The following is a 22,984-nucleotide window of genomic DNA, read 5'->3' as shown; positions in this document are numbered from 1 at the left end:
CAGTGGAGTTATTATTTTAAATAAGTCAGATTTGCAAAAAATTAAATATTTAAAAAGGTAAAAATATTTGATAAGGGAAGTAGAAATTAGAACATTACAGCACAGTACAGCCCTTTGGCTCTCGATGTTGTGCAACCTGTGGAACCAATCTGAAGCCCATCTAACCTACACTATGCCATTCTCACCATTATTCCTATCAAATGACCATTTAAATGCCCTTAAAGTTGGTGAGTTTACTACTGTTGCAGGCAGTGTGTTCCATGCCCCTACTACTCGGAGTAAAGAAAACTACTTCTGACATCTGTCCTATATCTATCATCCCTCAATTTAAAGCTATGTCCCCGCTTACTAGCTATCACCATCGAAGGAAAAAGGCTCTCACTGTCCAACCTATCTAACCCTCTGATTATCTTATATGTCTCAATCAAGTCACCTCTCAACCTTCTTCAATAGCCTCAAGTGCCTCAGCCTTCCTCATACGACCTTCCCTCCATACCAGGCAACATCCTGGTAAATCTTTTCTGAACCCTTTCCAAAGCTTCCACATCCTTCCTATAATGCGGTGATCAGAACTGTATGCAATACTGCAAATATGGCTGCACCAGAGTTTTGTACAGCTGCAGCATGATCTCATGGTTCCAAAACTCAATCCCTCTACCAATAAAAGCTATACCTTCTTAACAACCCTATCAACCTGGGTGGCAACTTTCATGGGTCGATGCATCTGGACACAGATCTCTCTACGCTACCAAGAATCTTACCATTAGCCCAGTACTCTGCATTCCTGTTACTCCTTCCAAAGTGAATCACCTCACGCTTTTCCTGAATGAAAATGCATTCGCCACCTCTCAGCCCAGCTCTGCAGCTTATCTATGTCTCTCTGTAACCTACAACATCCTTCGTCACTATCCACAACTCTACTGACCTTAGTGTCATTCACAAATTTACTAACCCATCCTTTTATCCCCTCATCCAGGTCATTTATATAAATGACTAACAACAGTGGACCCAAAACTGATCCTTGCAGTACCCCACTAGTAAATGAACTTCAGAATGAATATTTCCCATGAACCACCACCCTCTGTCTTCTTTCAGCTAACCAATTTCTGATCCAAACCGCTAAATCACCCTCAATCACATGCCTCTGTATTTTGCGAAATAGCCTACTGTGGGGAACTTTATCAAATGCCTTACTGAAATCCAGATACACTACACCGCTTTTCCCTCATCCACCTGTTTGGTCACCTTCTCAAAGTACTCAACAAGGTTTGTGAGGCATGACTTACCTTCACAAAACCGTGTTGACTATCCCTAATCAACTTATTCTTCTCTAGATGATTATAAATCCTATCTCCTATAACCCTTTCCAAAGCTTTACCCACAACTGAAGTAAGGCACACAGATCTACAATTTCCAGGGTTGTCTCTACCCCCCCTTGATCAAGGGAGCAACACTTGCTATCGTCCAGTCTTCTGGCACTATTCCTGTCAACAATGACGACATAAAGATCAAAGCCAAAGGCTTGGCAATCTCTTCTCTGGTTTTCCAGAGAATCCTAGGATAAATCCCATCCAACCCAGGGGACATATCTATTTTTAGATTTTCCAGAATTGCTAACACCTCCTCCTTATCCACCTCAATCCCATCTAGTGTAGCCTGTAACTCAGTATTCCCCTCGACCACACTGTCTTTTTCTAGTGTGAATACTGACAAAAAGTATTCATGTAGCGCTTCTCCCATCTCCTCGGACTCCATGCGCAACTTCCCACTACTATGCTTGATTGGCCCTAATCTTATTCTAGTCATTCTTTTTTTCCTGATATAGTTATAGAAAGCGTTAGAGTTATCCTTCATGCTATCCGCCAATGACTTTGAACATAGAACGGTACAGACCCTTCAGCCCACGATGTTGTGCCGACCACTGATCCTCATGTATGCACCCTCAAATTTCTGTGGCCATATGCATGTCCAGGAGTCTCTTAAATGTCCCCAATGACCCTGCCTCCACAACTGCTGCTGGCAACGCATTCCATGCTCTCACAACTCTCTGTGTAAAGAACCCGCCTCTGACATCCCCTCTATACTTTCCTCCAACCAGCTTAAAACTATGACCCCTCGTGTTAGTCATTTCTGCCCTGGGAAATAGTCTCTGGCTATCGACTCTATCTATGCCTCTCGTTATCTTGTATACCTCAATTAGGTCCCCTCTTCTCCTCCTTTTCTCCAATGAAAAAAGTCCGAGCTCAGTCAACCTCTCCTCATAAGATAAGCCCTCCAGTCCAGGCAGCATCCTGGTAAACCTCCTCTGAACCCTCTCCAAAGCATTCACATCTTTCTTATAATAGGGTGACCAGAACTGGACGCAGTATTCCAAGTGCGGTCTAACCAAAGTTTTATAGAGCTACAACAAGATCTCATGACTTAAACTCAATCCCCCTGTTAATGAAAGCCAAAACACCATATGCTTTCTTAACAACCCTGTCTACTTGGGTGGCCATTTTAAGGGATCTATGTACCTGCACACCAAGATCCCTATGTTCCTCCACACTGCCAAGAATCCTATCCTTAATCCTGTACTCAGCTTTCAAATGCGACCTTCCAAAATGCATCACCTAGCATTTATCCAGGTTGAACTCCATCTGCCACCTCTCAGCCCATCTCTGCATCCTGTAATGGGGACTTCTCATGTCCCCTCCTGATTCTTCTTGGCTCTCTTTAGGTCTGTCCTGGCTAACTTGTACCTCTCAAGCACCCTAACTGAGCCATCACATCTCATCCTAACATAAGCTTCTTCTTCTCTTGACAAGAGATTCAACTTCCTTAGTAAATCACAGCTCCAGCGCTCGACAATTTCTTCTCTGACTGACAGGTACATACTTATCAAGTATCCGCAGTAGCTGGTCTTTGAATAAGCTCCACTTTTCAATTGTGCCCATCCTCTGCAGTTTCCTTTCCCATCTTATGCATCCTAAATCTTGCTGAATCACATTGTAGTTGCATTTCCCCCAGCTATAACTCTTGCCATGTGGTATATACCTATCCCTTTCCATTATTACAGTAAACCTAACCAAATTGTGATCACTATCACCAAAGTGCTCACCTACCTCCAAATCTAACAGCTGACTGGGTTCATTACCCAGTACCAAATTCAATGTGGCCTCGCCCCTTGTTGGCCTGTCTACATACTGTGTCAGGAACCCCTCCTGTTAAACCCTCCTTTTAAATAATCAGTTAAAAAGAACTTCACAACACAAAATGAAACTGTGGGACCTAAGAGGTCAAAGCTGGTGATTATGCTTCATGATTTGTAACAGGGTTTTCTTGCTAAAGCTTTCTCAGTGATTGTAGCAATAGCAATTTAAAAACCTGAACTGTACACAGCAACTGTATCAATTGAATCCATGAGTAAATCCAAGATTAATAAAGGTTAACATTTTCAACTGCAATTGACTCTTTGAAAAAGTGCTCAACACCCTAATTGAACACTAACACTGCTCAATCTTCCTCCAAAAAATTATTTTGCAAGTCTAAGCTGTCAGTTGGGAACTTCATATTCAAAATATGAGCATATGCTGTCAAGCCGAATGATGGCATACGCCAGTTAAATTACTTCGGATACTCTCTCTTCACACAAGTACTCTATCGCAGTAAACTACATCTTTAGATTTTAATAAAATGGAAGAAAAACCAGGAAGCTTTTCTGAATATGAGCTTGAAACTACAATTTGATTTTTTATTATGCATTGTTAGTAAGCACAAATTTCCTACCATTATGTCTTGATAAAATTATGTATGCTGTTTTCAAAAAGAGCATATTTTATATTCCTCTCAGCATCTGCACAACTTTAGTGTAAAATTCTAAAAAAACCTGGATAACCTAACATGCAGATTGTTGTTACAAATTATAAATATGTTGTCAGCAACACTGAAACTAAATGGTGATATGAACCAAAATGCATTTAATGAAGGTGATGTATTTTATGTTGCAATTTAGGTGACACATCAGATTTAATACAACCAGACCGCACTTGGAATACTGCGTCCAGTTCTGGTCACCCTATTATAAGAAAGATGTGGATGCTTTGGAGAGGGTTCAGAGGAGGTTTACCAGGATGCTGCCTGGACTGGAGGGCTTATCTTATGAGGAGTGGTTGACTGAGCTCGGACATTTTTTCATTGGAGAAAAGGAGGAGAAGAGGGGACCTAATTGAGGTATATAAGATAATGAGAGGCATAGATAGAGTCGATAGCCAGAGACTATTTCCCAGGGCGGAAATGACTAACACGAGGGGTCATAGTTTTAAGCTGGTTGGAGGAAAGTATAGAGGGGATGTCAAAGCCGGGTTCTTTACACAGAGTTGTGACAGCATGGAATGCGTTGCCAGCAGCATTTGTGGAGGCAGGGTCATTGGGGACATTACACTAACATTATAAACATTAGATTTCTAAATCCAACAATACTTTCAAAATCTGTGGAATCAATAGCATCTTGATCAAAATGTTTGCTTCCTAATCAAATGGTGCCTTTTAGCCAGGATACTGCTTTCACAAGTCTACAATTCAACAAACAAGAGATACTTTATAATCAATATGGTACTGGAGAAAGAACAATTCTATCACTTCTCAGTTAATGAAATAGTTGAGCCTTTATGTGAACTTAATAAACAATGATAACTTGAAGAATATACTTAAAACTGTAAGCACACTTGCCATTTCCCTTGTACTTTTGAGATCCACCTCAGCAGCCACCATTAGGCTGTTTGCTTCTCGTAGTTCTGCCCTCCGTTTTGCAAGGGTTATCTCCAAACATTGAATTTCATCAACAACATCATCATGTCTCTTGAGAGATATTTCCATGTCAAGCTCATTCATCAGCAGATCTATACATCCATCTGAATATTCTCTAAGAAAAGGTCCATGACTGTTTAGAATGCAATGTAATTACTTCAATTAAATACCATTAATATAATAGATATATACAACCTTTATTTGAAAATGTTTAGTTAATCATTGAACAAACTCATCCAAAATGAAAAAATGGGAATTAGAAAGTCAAAATATAATTCAACTTAACACTGCATAGTAACTCATATTCTACACTGCTGCAAAGATCCATAGCCGGTAATAATTCAAGTAGTTAACTTGGTGAATGTCTCATTTTAATGGTTTTCCAATAGACTCTCAGACATGTTTTGATATTCACAGAGATGACATAACTCAATTTTCAGGACCAGCGGGGTCAGCTCAGGAATAATACAACTTCGCCATTCAGATCACTGTGTTACTCACATTAGACTAAATTTGGTAGAAAGAATGTAGTGCTGTGAAGGGAACAGCACTTTTAAATCTAAACAGATAATGAACAGCAGATAGCTTATGCAGCATCTGATTTTCCATCACTGATCTTACATTAAAAGTCAGCAACACTAAAAACAAAATTGTGATACAGTTTCCCTGAATAGTCATAAATATTGATAGCAATGTAAGCTGTGAAGAGAACACAGAGACTGCAAAGGTACAGACAGGTTAAGCAAGTGGACGAGGTGGTAGATGGAGTATAACAGAGTTCTGCAGTCCTGCCATATTCAGTCATGAATGGTGGTGGATGATTAAATAACTCAATGGAGGCGGCAGCTCCTCAAATAACCCCACTCTCAATGATGGGAGAGCCCTGCACATCAGTGAAGAGAAGGCTGCAGCACTGGTAACTATCTTCAGTCAGGAATGCGAACGAGATGAGTCATCACGGCCTTCTTCGGAGTTCCCAGAATCACACATGCCAGTCTTAGGCTAATTCAATTCATGTTATGCGATATCAAGAAATGATTGGACGCACTGGATACTGCAAGGTTATGAGTCCTGACAACTTTCCTGGAATAGCACTGAAACTTGTACTCCAGAACATGCCCCACCTGTAACCAAGCTGTGTCCAATGTCTGGGTATACCCTGGATAGGAGAAAGTGAGGACCGCAGATGCTGGAAATCAGAGAGAAAAAGGTATGGTGCTGGAAAAGTACAGCGGTCAGGCAGCATCCGAGGAGTAGGAGAGTCTTAAGCATAAGATCTTCATCAGGAATGTAGGGGAGGTCCAAGGGGGCTGAGAGATAAAGGGGTGGCAGGTGGAGCTGGCGAGAGGGTAGCTGGGAATGCCATTAGTAGGTGGGAGGTGGGGGTGATGGTGATAGGTTGGAGCAGAGGGTGGGAAATAATATGGACAGGTAGGACAGATCAAGACGGTAATGCCCAATTGGAGGGTTGAATCTGAAATAAGCTGGGGGAGGGGAGACGAGGAAACTGGTGAAATCAACATTGATAGCCTGTGGTTGGAGGGCCCCATGATGGAGGATAAGGCATTCTTCCTCGAGTTGAGTGGCTAGAATCTGGCGGTGGAGGCGGCCCAGGACTTGCATGTCCTTGGCAGAGTGGGAAGGGGAGTTGAAGTGTTTGGCCACAGGGCAGTGGGGTTTGTTTAGTGTGTGTGTCCAAGAGATGTTCTTGGGACATTCTGCAAGTTGGCGTCCTGTCTCCCCAGTGTAGAGGAGACCACATCAGGAGCAAAGTACACAGTAGATGACGCGTGTGGAAGTGCAAAGAAAACCTCTGCCTGATGTGGAAAGATCCTTTGGGGCCTTGAATGGAGGTGAGGGGGTAGGTGTAGGGCGCAGGTTTTACAGCCTCCACTACCTGCAGTGGCAAGGGAAAGTGCCAGGAGTGGACGGTGGCTTGGTGGGGTGCATGGACCTAACAAGGGAGTTGTGGAGGGAATGGTCTCTATGGATAGCAGATAGGGGTGGGGAGGGAAATATATCTCTTGTGATAGGGTCTGTTTGTAGGTGGCAGAAAATGAGGCATTGGCGGCCAGGGAACTGAAAGTCATGGAGGAGGTGGAGGGGGTGGGTGGTGTCTCAAAGGTATGTGGGGAGATTCTGGACCAAGGGGGATAGGACGGTGTCAGGTTCTGCAGAGATAGGTTTGGTGGGGCAGGAGCAGGCGGAGTTGATGGGTAGTCAGGATTGTGAATGTTAGGTAGAAGGTAGCTGGACTATGATGTTGGAGGCTGTTGGTGGAAGATCCCCTGAGGTGATGAGGTTGTGGATGGTCTGAGAGACGATAGTTTCGTGATTGGAAGTGAGGTCGTGGTCGAGGGGGCAATAGGATGTGCCCACGAGCTGGCACCTGACTGAAGCCAGCTGAAGGAAGAATGCCTCATCTTCCGCCTTGGGACCCTCCAACCACACAGGATCAGTGTTGATTTCACTGGTTTCCTCATCTCCCCCCACCACATGTCAGATCCAACCCTCCAACTAGGCACTGCCTTCTTGATCTGTCCTATCTTCTTTCCCACCTATCTGTTCCATCCTCCACCTCCATCTACCTATTGCACTCCAAGTTAATTTTCTCCCCAGCCCCAACCCCAACCCCCTCACTTCCATTTATCTCCCAGCGCCCTTGGGCCTCTCTCACATTCCTGATGAAGAGCTTAGGCTCGAAACATCAACTCTCCTGCTCCTCAGACACTGCCCGACTAGCTGTACTTTTCCAGCACCACACATTTTAACTATGTCTTGGATACAAAAGCAGAACAAATTCACCCAGCCAATTACTGTCATAGCAGTCTATCCTTTGTCACTAGTAAAGTAATAGAAGGCATAACCAGAAGTGTTATCAAACAACACCTGCTCAGCAATAACCTGCTCACTGACACCTAATTTGCATTCTGCTAAGACCACTCAGCTGCTGACCTCATGACAGCCTTGGGTCAAACATTAACAAAATAGCTCAACTGCAGAGGTGAGATGAGAGTGACTGCCACTGACATCAAAGCCACTCGGAAAACTGGAGTTAACGGGAACTGGGGGGGGGGAACTCGTCGCTGTTTGGACTAACAGCTGGCACAAAGGAAAATGGTTCAGGATGTTGGAAGTAAGTCATCTCAACTCCAGAAATTCCTCAAGGTAGATACTTGATAATTCACCAAGAATGGTAATACACACCTCTGAAACAGGCAGGACTTGGTTTTCTGCAGTTTCCTTGAACTCAGGCCTCCTGGCTCAGAGGTACAAACAGTACCGCTGTCTCACAAGAGCCCTCGTCCAAGGCTGAACCATCTTTAACTGTGTCATCAATGTCCTTTCCTCCATCGTAAAGGTTAGAAGTGTGAATGTTTGCCGATGATTGCACTATGTTCAGCTCCATTTGCATCTTCTCAAATACTAAAACAATCAATGTCCAAAAGCAACAATGCCTGGACAATACCCAGGCCTGGGTCAAAAAGTGTTAAGTAACATTTGTGCCATAAAAATGGAAGCAATAAACATCTCCAATAAGGGTCTATCTACATCACATGGACTACAGTGGTTCAAGAAAATAGCTCACCATCACTTTCTCAAAGGCAATAAATACTGGCCCAGCAATGACATCCCCATTCAGGGAATGAATTTTTTAAAAATTATGGGTAAGATTTAAATTGTTCCTTTTGTTAGTATGAATGGAAAAGGAAAATATATCTAAAAAGGCATAAAATGTTCAAATGCTCACAAATTGATGTTAGAAGGAACTTAGGTACTGAAAGAGAATTATGAAGACAAGTAGCACATTGGATTTCATTGCAAAGATTGGCAAAAGAAAATGGAAGTCTTTCTACAATTAATGACACCAGTGTTCAATCTTGGTCTCTATATCCACGGAAGGGTATATTTGCCTTGGACGCAATACTGTCAAGATTTACTGAAATTAGTCCCTGAGATTGAGAGTGATTGTCCTACGATGATGGATTGAATAAAAATAGGAATTGGAATGCTTTCATAAATAATAAGAATAAATTCTATTATTTCTAGTATGCTGATCTGAAGGGTAACAAATTTGAAGCAGATGCAGTGTATTGGCAATAATTCAGATACTGTTAGCCAGTGATAAATTTCTTACTTTTGGTTGCTGTGCTCATGAGATCCCTTGCACAATTCCTCAACTTCATGCTTCAAGTCTTCTTTCCCATGCAATATTTCACGGATGATGTGCCGAAGTTGTTCTATTTGCTCATGATGCCTGTCTGTGGACAGACCTCTCCGACCTTCACATTTATGGGACCGCAAATGGGCAATAATGGTTTCTAATTTGCTGACTTCATTCTCCTGAAAGACAGAAGTAAATTTCGAATGTAGATGAAGGAATGCTAATAATTGTGGTACAGAACTTCTGCCTTCTACGTATTGGGCTGTATTTTCTGAAGAGTGGTAATCTCAAACAGATTGCCAGTCCGCCTATTTGTTTGTGCCATGGCAGATCATGGAATATGAATTCAAAAAAATCTGGAATTAAGAGTCTAATGATAAGCATTAATCAATTGCCAATTGTTTAGCTAATATCCTTTAGGGAAGGAAACTGTCGCAAAGTTGGTGTGTAAAATTGTAAAGTGGGGGGAGAAGGTATTGCATGGTCCCTTTAAAATATGGTATTTTTCAGTGCTTAAAGTTAAAATGGATGTCTGAACTTCAGCTTAAAGTGCAGATGCACAGAGTGTGCCCAAATTGAAACACTTTAGTATGGACCAGGCCAGACCCCCTCAAAACATTTGAAGAAAGTAGCAGAGACGCTAAATTTTCTAAGTTGCTTTAAGCAAATGTAATGCAGATATTCCATGAGAGCTGCAGTTGGTCAAATCATGTAGGTTTAAACAAAACAGAATCTATTTACAAGATAACCAAATGAAACACAATCAAAACCCAACATATCATCCCAACTTAATGATGTTATTCCCAATATCTGCAACAATTCCCATAAACACCCCCAACACAATCAAACAGAGGGTCTTACAGGAGAGACGAGAGACAAGAGAGTGAGAGAAACAGAGCGAGAGAGTACGAACCAGCCTGGACCTGCTTCTTTGGATTCAGCAACTTTTTCAACAGTACTGCTCAAAACCAAACTGATCCAAAGAAAATCTGAGCTAGGAGAACCGGCCACTCCCCTTTCAGAGTACAATTTTTTTTCAAATACTTGAAAGCCTGATGCAGTATCTGTTAGTTATAATCAAATTGGCCCTAAAACCCATCAACTTAGACTTTTCAGAGTCCATGTATTTTACAATCTCTCTGAAAAAAAAACAAGGACAACATTGCCTTGTTAAAAGGAGCAGCTTCACCAATTTTGTATTGAACAGCCAAGCAGAATTTTTAACAAGACAACAAATGTTTTCAAATTTAGCCAATTAATTTAAACAAAGCACTTAGCTACCAAGAAGCTATTAAATTTGGATATGATGGTTTTGGTAACCTAGAACCAATCCAATTGTAAGAAATTAATAGGTCATCAAGGGTATAAAAGATGAGGGCATTTGGAAAATGAAAGTCAACTGCTGACTCCCAAGAGATAATAACTTTCAGCTCTAAGAAAGCACCATCTAATTAATAAAGGTATCGTGGCACTCTTAGCTAATATTCCAGACAGCAGACTTCATAGAGAACATTCCTGACAGACAAACTGACACAAGAATTCAACAGAGAGAGGCATTCCTGATGCAGAGAACTTGAAGAATGATGTGTTCCTGAAAGAAGATCAGCAGTGAGGTGCGCAGCATTCCGGAAAGCATATCCTAGGTGTAATTTGGAGAGACTAAATTCTATTTTTTATGTTTTGTTATATAAGTGAGACTTGTATTTCTTGAAACAGCATACCATTAGGATTTTGTTTATTAGGGAATAGTTAGCAGTTAGAATGGAATTGTTTGGTTTGTTAGTGGTTCTGTTAATTTCTTCACTGTTGGAGTTAGATAAACAAATTGTTACTTGCTGATCATAGAGGGAGTGAAAGGATTTCATTTCATTTAACCATTTGTTTATAACAGATTTGGGGAAGGGGGTTTGAGAAGAGATAAGTTATACCACTTTTCACACTTCTTTAACAAATTATGAGGTGAGGTGAGCTTCTCTGGTGTTTCAGTTTTAGTTATCAGAGGGGGAAGGGGTTGACCTCCATAATAACTGCCATCCTTGCCTGATCTGGCCTATATGCATCTCAGACCCACAACAATGTGGTTGACTCTTAACTGCCCTCTGGACAATTAGGGATGGGCAATAAATGCTGGCCAGGCCAGCGACATCCTCACCCCATGAATGAATGAAACTACGCCTCATTTCCACACCAGTCAACTAATGTATGCTGAAATGTGAAATATCCAGAATCTCAGACAGCAGCTGTCAAAGTAGTAAGTACATAAGGTAACTATGAGGTTAGATGCTGGGAGAGTAGGATGCTAGCTGAAAATGTGTTGCTGGAAAAGCGCAGCAGGTCAGGCAGCATCCAAGGAACAGGAGAATCGACGTTTCGGGCATCAGCCCTTCTTCAGGAAGAAAGGCTGATGCCCGAAACATCGATTCTCCTGTTCCTTGGATGCTGCCTGACCTGCTGCATTTTTCCAGCAACACATTTTCAGCTCTGATCTTCAGCATCTGCAGTCCTCACTTTCTTCTCAGAGTAGGATGCTAGATGGGTTTGGTGCCAAGAACATCAACTGGTAGGATGCCAGGTGAGTAATGTTATATTTAGGGTAGATCTGGTTAGGTGGCAGATATCAGGTCTGGTGGTGGTACAGAGATGAATGTTGGATCGGTTTTGGCAGTGGTTGCAAGTTGTTGTTAGGGCTGAGATAGATTGGGTGTGAAACAGGGGAAACAGGGGTCAGACTATGGGAACATGGAGGCAAATCGGGTCCAGGAGCAGGGAGGGAGTCTCAACCAGAAAAAGAAGGAAGCATCAGAGTCAGCAAAGGAAAAGGGAAGCAGGATGGGGGTGCTGCAAATGATCTGCTGCAGGTATGGTTGAAGATGTATAACCTAAATGTGGGATTAGCAGTCAGACTCTTTACTTAATAGTCTAGCTTTTCCTGAGTAACAATTTATTTCATTTCTTCAGAACCCTTTGAATTCACCAATTTAAATGGGTAATTTCAGACAATATTCCAAAAATGGCCTAACTAATGCCCTGTACAGCTGCAACATGACCTCCCAACTCCTGTATTCAATACTCTGACCAATAAAGGAAAGCATACCAAACGCCTTCTTCACTATCCTATCTATCTGCGACTCCACTTTCACGGAGCTATGAACCTGCACTCCAAGGTCTCTTTGTTCAGCAACACTCCCTAGGACCTTACCATTAAGTGTATAAGTCCTGCTAAGATTTGCTTTCCCAAAATGCAGCACCTCACATTTATCTAAATTAAACTCCCTCTGCCACTCCTCAGCCCATTGGCTCATCAGATCAAGATCCCATTGCAATCCGATGTAACCTTCTTCGCTGTCCACTACACCTCCAATTTGGTGTCATCTGTAAACTTACTAACTACACCTCTTGAGCTTACGCCCAATTGTGAAACTTGAAAGGGTTCAGAAAAGAATTACAAGAATGTTGCCAGGGTTGGAGGATTTGAGCTAGAGAGAGAGGTTGGATAGGTTAAGGCTGTTTTTCCTGGAGCATCGGAGGCTGAGGGGTGACCTTAGAGGTTTATAAAATCATGAGGGGCATGGATAGGATAAATAGACAAGGTCTTATCCCTGGGGTGGGGGAGTCCTGAACTAGAGGGCATAGGTTTAAGGCGAGAGTAAAAAGATATAAAAGAGACCTAAGGGGCAAGTTTTTCACGCAGAGGGTGGTGTGTGTGTGCACGCAATGGGCTGCGAGAGGAAGTGGTGGAGCTTAGTACAATTGTAACATTTAAAAAGCATCTGGATTATGAATAGGAAGGGTTTAGACATGGGCTGAATGCTTGCAGATTGGGTTGGGATATCTGGTCTGCATGGACGGGTTGGACTGAAGAGTCTTTTTCCATGCTGTACATCTTTATGACTCTATAACATAGAAGAATTGCCAAACAGAATCTCCAATTTCATGGGCTATTCCTTAAGAAACTGTTATATTGGAAATTCCGCATAATCACCATGTGCAACTCCCATCTACACTGGAATAATGACTGTCTGGCCATTGGACAATCCTGGCTATGATGCTGAAAGCAATTTTGGAAATTCTGTGTTACTCAACACATGTACCAGAAGTCTTACCAAGACATGATGTTCTAATACATTGCAGTGCAGAACACCAGCAGGGATAACAGGGACAGTAAAGTTGGCTGGAGGTGGTCCATAAACAACGTGTGCGCCAGGTGGTGGAGGTCCATAAATAATTGTGCTTGAAGAATCAGGTCCAACACTGGCTGCTGCTGTTGGAGGCGGTCCATATACCACTGTACCTTGTGGCACAGGGGTACCATCTGGGTACATGGTATAAATAATTGAACTTGGTGGGGCTGTAAAAGATTGCTTGTGCATGCCACTATCATCACTCTCAGTCCCACTACCTTCACCATCACCTAGAAATGACAAAAAAATTTACCTTACAAATTAACAAAATGGCTATGTTAAATATCACAGCCTTAACCAGTACAAAATTGTGGCATTAAATGCAAGTTGTGGCCAATGTAATTAATTTTGTGATGTTTTGGACTAGTTTTAAAAGCATTCCAATAGAAGCTCAACTCCCCTGCCCATTAAGTTGATGTCTAATGCCTTTGGGAGATTTTGCGAATTATGCTCATGTAAGCAGCTTCAAGAAGACTCCAAAATCTAACGTGGAACCTTTGTACAGATGCACACTAATAGATACACATTGGAAAGTTTTGAATTTGATTTCTCCTTCAATTCACTTCACAACTCATTGTGCCCCAAACTAACTGGAATGTAGGTTTCTTAATATAAAATTTTAAATTACTGAAAATGACTGAGCTACCCACTGGTGATGGATTGACATTGTAATTTGAAACGCCTACTTTTGTTGATAAAGCCATTTTCAGTTTCACTAATCAACTCATACCAAATTACCATTCTTAAATATAATAAGGAACACTTTTTATTACAACCCTGCTTTAAAACACAGCCTGGTTTTACTTGTTCATGGGATATTTTGAATTTGATTAAATGTATATTAGACTAATGTTCTGTGAAACACTTTTCAAAACTGACACAATAGGCACTGAAATAGACAATGTTGCCAAAGCCAAAGTTCAGACCCTTAAATCAGAGCCTTGCTTCCACCTCCCATGAGGGTACCTGTGTGGACTTGAGTCTTGTATGAAGCACGTCTGATTGGGGAGTAAACCCAATATCCTTGAGAAATCGGTTGTATATATCCCTCCTGGTCTCCTCTTTTAGGAATTGACTGCTGACAGGAAGGTGATGGAATCTGATATTGGGAACTTACTCCAGAATCTTTTGTTTGATTGTTTTGTGAAACCAGGCTTGGTGGCTAAAAAGTGAGAAGAAAACTCCATTCATTAGCACTATTGAAAAATTGAATTGAGTTATGTTCCAGGTAAATACACAGAATATAACTCCATTTACAACCACCAACAGTTCCAGATAATCAATTACATCAGTATCTAGTTGACTTTCCCATTATTAACTAAATAACATTAAAATAGTCAGCTGATCTAAAAATCATGTACATTAGTATGGGTGTGTAGAGAAAACATTAACTTTTCATCAGTTATAATTCCTTGATTCAGATTTTGGGGACAGTAACTTGTTAGCTTCCAGCACGATTGTGATATTACAGCGTACTTCATGCTGTAACAGCCCGTATGTGATCAGGGATTAAGTAATACCACTCATCGTTGACCTTGAAGAAAGCTTCTCACAAAGATTCGGCAATCTCTGTGACATAGATTTGACCTTTTCCAAAGTTAACCTCACATTGGTCTTAACTATACAGGATCACCCACTTCCAACAACAGTGGTGTAAGCATCCAATCTCATTAAAGAGATCTGAGAGATCAGAATAGGTTGTGAAAAACACAATGTCTATCAAGTATTATTTTTTCTTTTATAAAATAAATAGGATATACAATTGGGATGAAGATTGCAACTAAAACGTCAGGAATAAAAGAGTATTATTTTGAAAACTTTGTGAAATATTATCACACTGGAGAAACTTGACAACCCACAAACATAAAATAAGCTTTCATGGCTACAGAAGTAATTTGGTAATTCTGATAATTTAATATAAAAAGCCAGTTCTACCTCATTTTTACAAGGCATAAAAATGTCATGTTTCTGACAGATCGTTTAATGTTGGAAATTCACATTTCATGATTTGATTTCAATCTGTGAGAACATCAAAGTGCACTCTGTAGAAGAGTGAGAATCATAAGAACATCCAGATTTCTCTGTTTAACTGCACAAGAATTTAGTTTTACAGTGTCAATGATGGTAGTTTTGCAATAATTAAATTGTAAAATCTAGGCCAATGCCTTACAAACAAGTGAAGTCACACATAACATTATAATACCATGAATGAAAATCTCATATTTTAAAGTATAGAATTCAATTGTCAAAATGGAGGACAGCCTTTAGATCATGTTGGCGAACAGAAATGAGAGAAAACAGAGGCCCAAACTGCCATAAACAAACCTCAGTAGAAATGAAATTCTTTCAACTCGCTGATACAACACATACCAAAATCATGAAGAATACAACTATGACATTTAAAAAAAGGCATTCATAAATTTGTATATTTCTTACATTTGGTGCAAATGGCACAAAATACCAGTATCCTCTTCTCTTAAGTGGATCAGTCATGCTCATAATATAATCATTCTGATTATCAAGGGCAATTCTGAGTGCATTGATTTCATTTGTTAAGTCTTTCATCTCATCTAAGTTACCTGAAAACCAAACAAAAATGCATACTAGTAAACAGCTTCATATTTGTTTTGAGATGCAGGTGTTTTTGCAAAATCAGTACTTACTACCAGTTCCTTACTAATAATTAAAATGTTAAGCATCAAGTACATAATTGTGGATCTGTGGTCAAATGCAAACCAAACCAAACAGGAATGACATTTCTTTCCTAAAAGTGATTCAGGTGGATTTTTATAAAGAATCCTCTGGTTCACAATGGCAATTTCTGATTCTAGAGTTTTGTTCAAGATTCGTTTTATTAAAATTTAAAATGTTCCAGCTGTTGAGACACATTAGAAACCCTTTACCAGATCCTTAATAGAGTCTCTAGATTCCAAATCCAGAAACACAATTCCTATGCCTATGTTAAAAAAAAAATTTCTTGCCACGTAAGTATTGGTAGCAACGCCCTTCAGAAAATGGCAGAAAGCAGTCTTCTTGATCTATTGCAGTCTATAGAATTGTTGGGAATGGAGTTCCAGAATTTTGAATTCAATTAAATGAAGTTGGCTGCAGGAGCACGTTTTGGCAAATCCATAGTCAGAGGAGGAAAATGGGGTGATTTTGTATCTACAAATGAACTACATTCAGTTACCAACAGAAAATAATCTAACAAATTATTACACAGTAGCACAGGCAAATGTTTCACCAAAACAATATTAAAAATCAAATTGAACAATTTAATAAATTGCATAGTTGCAACATATTTTAAAAGCTAAAAACAGAATTATTTCTGGCTTACCTACAAGCTTCAGTTAATAACAGACTACCGTCGTTAAATTCCACCTTGATCTACTATGTCTGTATCATTCAACAACAACTGACCAATCATGAGTAATGATTAGTGATTTAAGAGGATGCTATTAGACTACTGAAACTGGCAGGATCTTACAACATCAGTGGATACAGTAAACAACTTATCCTTTTGGTTGCACCCAGGGAACAAAGACAAAGAAAGAGATCATACTGCAAGTCTGTAACAGGGTGCTGATTAGTTCAGTTGGCCGAATGGATGGTCTGCAATGTAGAATGATACCAACAGTGCAGGTTCAATTCTTATACCAGCGGATGTCAATGTGAAGATCTTCCCTTCCTGATCTCACCCCTCATCCAAGACATGGTGACTGTCAGGTTAAACACCAGTTGTCTCTTTAATGAGAAAGCAGCCTCACATTCCTTGAGGTGACTAGCTTTTACCTTTAATTCTGCGAAGATCTGTACATGTGAGGCTTTGGACTTCAGCAGTTGCTTTACTGCTTTATAATTGTATAGGATAATGTTGTTTCTTAGGAATGCATTGAAGTATTAAATGGAACTGATTACATAAATGTACACACAAGTTAAATACATTTTGAGTTGTACAAAATCCTGGTTAGATCCCATTTGGAATACTGAGAGTAGAATTGGACTCCACACCTTAGGAAGAATAGTTTAGCCTTGGAGGGAGTACAATGTGGATTTACAAAAATTATATCTGGACTTCAGGAGTTAAGTTATGACAAGGGATTACACAAATTTGACCTGCTTTCTCTAAAATTTAGAAGGTTAAGGGGTGATCCAATTGAAAACCTCAAGACATTAAGAGGAAAAGATTAATTATTTCCATTGATTGGGGATACAGGAACTAGGGGGCACTGTCTGAGAATTAGGGCCAGAACATTCAGAAGAGATGTTAGGAAGAACTTCTACACATAAAGGGTCTTTGATGGAACTGTCTTCCACAAACAGTGCTGGATGCTAGATCAGTTGTTAATTTGAAATCTGAAACAGATAAAATTTTGTTCAGGTATTAATGGAAATGCCCCAAAGATAGGTATATGAATTAGGACACAAATCTGTAATAACCTGATTGAATGATGGAACAGGCTCAAGGGGCTGAATGGCATATTCATGTTCTTGTGTAACTGGAAGTAATAGGCTTTGACATAGATTTTCAACTTCTGCGTAGGAACAGTGCTGATGTTACAGATCAGTCCTCTGGATGGCATTTTATATATGTAGTTGAAAATCAACCCTTTAAAATCAAATTATGCAAACTGACTCATGACGGCTAGAAATAGCAGTCAGCAAATTAAACTGATGAAACTTCATGCAAAAAAGATTTACAGGATGTTTTACATAGAAACTAAATTCTTTGTTTGAAAGTTACCACTGGTCAGCATTGCAATCCGACAGATACACAAATGCCCAGATCTACCAATTGGAAGCAGGTTAGTTCTTTGAAAGATGCGCAATGAAGTTCTTTGAAGATCTCTATACACCAACTATGCTGGAACTTTGTTAAATTTAAGCTTCTCATGGACAAGTACCAGGTACCTGGTACTGTCCAACCAACTCTCCAATTCTGAGTTAATCTTGATGATTGGTTCTCATTCATTTAAACTGGACAGTTACATAGGAAACATTACCTTCTCTGGTTTGATCCAGATGATCTTGGAGGTGTTTCAGTTCTGCCCGTTGTTGATTTAGAGCTCGATTTAGTCTATCAATTTCTAATTGTTGGCCATTTACAGTATTTGCTCCAAAATCAAATGATTGAACTCCATCCAGAATCTAAAAAAAAATTACTTAAGGATTGGAATACTGTGTTATAATCATGGCACCAATATGAATGCAACAAGCACGTAAAAATACAAAGTTTTGGAAGAAAGGAAACTGATCATGCAGCTGTAGAAATGGTTCCTATAATCTCAGTTGAAATATTGTGTCATAATAATACAGCAATGCTTAAAAAAGCTGCTGCAAAAGATAAACGTCATCGCTTTCATCTGCTGCAGTGAGAAACATTAAATTAAAACTTTACTGTTATAGGAAGAACAAACTTGAAAAATAAAGTGTTTAATATTATTTGTTTAATCTCAATTACATCAATCTAATCTATCGAAACTAGATTTAAGATTGAATATTTTCTGTTGGATGCTGATGTGGTTAAGCGACATTGAAAATTAGATGGAAATTGCACAAGGGCCAATAATGTAGTACAACTATAACTGAAATGCAATAGCCTTTATAAGACCGCATGAGATATAAATGCCTATCATAGCACTAGATTTTGTATTTATAGTTTGGAGAACCCACCATGCTTGGGGGTGCAGCATCACGAGATGAAAAGGTGACAAATGCTACATTCCCTAAATGTGCAGCATCCACAAGAGGCACTGCATCAATGCACCAATGTTCCTTCAGCTGAATTGTCAAAGCCAAGATTTCTATCATGCAGAAGAACAAGGTCACAAGACCATGGAAACAACACTGCCAGCAAGTTCCTCAAGTTGCACACCACCCTGCCTTGGACTTGTATCCCATTACCTCTCTGTTTCTGGGACAACATTCTGAAGTTCTTTCCCTACCAGCACTTCCGGTAAATTGAAACTAAAGGAATAGAAGCATTTAAGAAGGCAGCTCATCACCAACATCTTGACTGGCCTTGCTAAAACTGCACAAATTAATAAAAATCTTAATTAAATATTACTTAGAAATTACAATAGAGACAGGCGATTGAGTCACTGATCTACACGATTGTTTATAGCATGATTTTTCACTTTTTCTTTTATGCACTGGTCTAATTTTGCCTTAAACGCATTTACTCTTTGTTTCAATCAGTTCAGATGGATGCAAATTAAAATTTCAGAGACCCTTTGACTCTCATAAAAACTTGCAATGTGCGTAGTCGATGTGTCTACAATTTTTTGACTTCACCTGACTTTCTTTTTCTTTTAATAGGTTCTGTAGCATATCGATTTCAGCTTCTGCCTTGGCAAGGTCACAAGCCGCCTGATTTGCCTCAGCTTGAAATTTTTCTGCTAACTCCATTTCCTACAGCAAAAAAAAATGCAAATACACAAGTAAAAGGTGAAAATAATGTACATTTTTGGCATATTTTGTTCCAGGGAATTTAATGAAGTTGAAATCATGTATTCTGCATATATTTTCCATTCAATAAAATGTATGTTACCTCTGTTCTTTCATGGCTAAGTTTTTGAACAGTCCCCTCAAGAACTTTAATGTGGTCTTTGGCAGTGGACAATTCTTTTGCTGCCACCTTCTCAGAAGTAGCCACTGTTGACTTCAAATCTTTCAAGTCTTTCTCAAGGCCACGGAGTTTCAAATGCATTCTTCGACCCTCTATTTTGCTCTACAATTAGATTCACATCAAGTCAAATCAATGTCTTCCTTTTAGCCTCCTAGGTTGTCAAATAATGGCTCTCTATACTGCTCTATTTTTTTGGTACCATGGCTCTCTATACTGCTCTTTTTTTTGGTACCATGATATCACAATAGGGCAAGAGGAGGGGGCAGAACCCCAGAACTACTACAGGTGACACAAGAGATTGAATCCACGCTATTGGTGTCATTAAGCACTACACTCCAGCCAACTGCTCTGACACACTGTATTTGTACACTTTTATTTTAATCTATAAAATGTATATCTTTATTTGTTTTCCAGAAACATAAATGTCTTCCATTTATGAGGAAACAGCATGAAATTTGAAACTTGAAGAAACAACTCTCACTTGGACAATTTTTTAAAGCAACTAGTAAACATTTAAGATAAAAAAATGCATTTTAAATTACTTTTGAACTTATACAGTTGTTCCAGTGAAAACGTAACATAAATCCAATCAGTGAGAATATATTACCACAGAAAAAAGTCAATGTCATTTTCTCTAGATGGTAGGTTGTCAGTTTCCAGGGAATCTGACATAAAGTCACATAAGTTTGTGGAACGGTAAGTTAGATGCGCTCATACTTTCCAAAATATGTACATAAATATTAATTCTTTTCTACTTCACATCTCCACAAAGTGTGCATGAGGTGAGAAGCTGTTTAGAAAAAAGGTACCTTCCTCCTCATTAATTTTTAATTCAGATTTCAAGCATCTACAATATTTTGCTTTTGTACCTCTACAGGAAGGTAATTTGTCATTGTCTGCACCATCTGCTGGATCAAATTAAGTCAGTATTTCCAATAAAACTTCAGAATTACTGATGATGTTAATAAATTTGCAAAACAAACTCTAAATGATGGCAACAGTTTGAGTTCTACTATAATCTCTTTGCTTATTTATACTTTTCTCCACCATTGCAAGAGAAAACATTGGTATAGCTCTTAGCTCATTATCTAGCATTTTCCCTTCCTTCAAGAAGCTTGCACTCATTACCCTATCTTTCTAGCCATTTTCTACTATAGTCCCATTAGGTTTGTTTCTAAGTTAGCACTTGTCTTATTCTTGCCTCTCTAGTAAATCTGTTGTCTTATGTGGTCCCTTTACACCCATGAATCTGATTAGCTGGGCAATCTCTAGTCACCTCCTTGTATTCTTTTTCACAACTGCTCTCCCTAACTCCTTCCAAATGTACTTCCTTCTGTATTTGTCCATGAAAAAAACAATTGCCACCTGCTGTAAGCCCTGATTTAAAGTTTATTTCCTATCTTAGGTGTTTCCTGAGCTCTGTGTCTGTAAGACCCGTCTCCTGTTCTCTGGATTCCATTTACACCAAAATACTTTGAAACCACCCTGCTTTCTAACCTAATTGAATGGCTAATTCTCTTCAAATACTGTCACCTCCTTTACAAAGATGAGGTCATGATACCTCAAAACAGTTGTTTTAAATCTTGCAAACTGCCCTATTTCCATTTCTTTTTGAAAGTCTTTGAAAATGTTTGTGCTTTACAAATTTTCCAAAACTTTAAAGCAACGCTGTTTGAATTTTGCCAATATGCTCCAACCTTTGTTGTAGCACTGATACAACCCTAAACAAAATCACAAAATATATACTCAGTCATGATCTTGGTGCATTTTTCCTTCTCAACCACTTTGTAGCCTTTTACACAGTTGACCACAGAATCCTCCTGTAGTTGTGTACTGCATTTGGCCACTCCTCTTAATATCTCCTCTTCTGTTGGACTATCCATTTTTCCCAGTTGTGTCTTTAGAAAACACCTGGAGTCGTTCTTCTAATGCCAAATGCTCTATACTTATGCTGAAGTAGGATAGTGCCATATCTAACTAAGCAAATCATATGAAAAAAAAATTAATAGTATGAAACACTTCAATGGAATATTACTGAGGGAATGACACATCAAAAAAAAGGATTCCCAGCTCATAACACCCCAACCTCATACAGTCCACTTATGCCTCTTCCCAAAATGTACAAATCTGCTCACACACTCATAATTCCAACTGTTGCTGCCCACAAAACTTATTTCTTCCTAGATTTGCTCTCCCCTTGTCAAGTCTCTTCCCATTTATACCTATATGATACTTCAATTTCAAAATTTTCAGTTTGTGAATATCATCTGCCTCCTCTTCATCATGAATGTACCATCTCTCTACACATCCAGCCTGATGTATACAGAGTTCTGCTTCTTTCTTAAAAGAAGGGCCTGGAAGGACCTTATCCTCCACCACAACCTTCCGCCTGGCTGAGCTTGTCCTCACTTTGAATAATTTTTCCTTTAGCTCCTCTTACTTCAGACCAAAAAGTGTTGCGATGGGTATCTGCACAGGTTCCAATTATTCCTGCCTGTTTCTGGGGCACATAGAGCATTCCATGTGCCAGTCCTTCTTGGGCCAATTCCCATAACTCTTTCTCTGTCATCAGTGGTGCAGGTACCCTCTCTCGTCCAGAATGAGAAAATCTGCTTAATTTTGCTTCCAATTTTCATCCTTCTGTCACCTTCACCTTGCCCATCTCTAACTCCTATATTCTCTTCCTTGACATATATGCTTCCATTTCTGGGGATTAGCTGGCCACTGACATCCATTACAAACCCACATTACTTGACTATACATCCTCACATCCTGCTTACTGCAAGGACTCTATTCCATTTCCCCACTCTCTTTGTCACATATATTCTAATGACGTCACTTTCAGCAGTTTGCTGCCATTCGTCAGCTGCCATTTCCACCACCTTCAGCAAGATGCCACTGCTAAATACACATTTCTTCCCCCTCTCCTCCCTTGTCAGCATTCTGCAAGGATCACTGCTGGGAGATCTTGGTCCTCTCCTCTCCCACTTCCAAAATATCCCCACATGTTCCTAGGTAAACACAGAAGGTGCAATACTTACCCGTTTAGCTCCTCTCTCCTCACATCTTAGGCACCAGACAGACATCCCAGCTGATACACTGATTTTCCTGCACTTCACTCAATCTGGTCTATTGTATTTCTGCTCACAATAGTCTCCTCTACATTTGGGAGATGAAATGCAGACTGGGAGCTCGCTTTGCAGAACATCTACATTCTGCCCC

The 22,984-nt window shown here is 39.8% G+C and overlaps 1 protein-coding gene across 7 annotated transcripts in view; it reads right to left on the bottom strand.

Moving 5' to 3' along the window:
• The window catches only part of cntrl (centriolin), a 116,640-nt gene that overhangs the window by 32,373 nt on the left and 61,283 nt on the right, over window positions 1-22,984 (bottom strand). For 6 of the 7 annotated variants that reach the window (XM_072566081.1, XM_072566075.1, XM_072566077.1 and 3 more), the window contains 8 exons: window positions 19,685-19,864; window positions 19,429-19,545; window positions 18,138-18,282; window positions 15,571-15,713; window positions 14,101-14,296; window positions 13,057-13,364; window positions 8,927-9,132; window positions 4,711-4,921 (listed from right to left, as the gene is read on the bottom strand). In XM_072566081.1, the coding sequence (XP_072422182.1) occupies window positions 4,711-4,921; window positions 8,927-9,132; window positions 13,057-13,364; window positions 14,101-14,296; window positions 15,571-15,713; window positions 18,138-18,282; window positions 19,429-19,545; window positions 19,685-19,864 (1,506 nt within the window). The remainder of the gene's footprint in view (window positions 1-4,710; window positions 4,922-8,926; window positions 9,133-13,056; window positions 13,365-14,100; window positions 14,297-15,570; window positions 15,714-18,137; window positions 18,283-19,428; window positions 19,546-19,684; window positions 19,865-22,984) is intronic. The other variant, XM_072566078.1, reaches the window with a different exon arrangement.

Source organism: Chiloscyllium punctatum, chromosome 49 (genome assembly GCF_047496795.1).
Source record: "Chiloscyllium punctatum isolate Juve2018m chromosome 49, sChiPun1.3, whole genome shotgun sequence".
Lineage (NCBI taxonomy): Eukaryota > Metazoa > Chordata > Chondrichthyes > Orectolobiformes > Hemiscylliidae > Chiloscyllium > Chiloscyllium punctatum.
The sequence above is the reverse complement of the archived record's forward strand: the minus strand, read 5'-3'. Positions and strand labels throughout refer to the sequence as shown.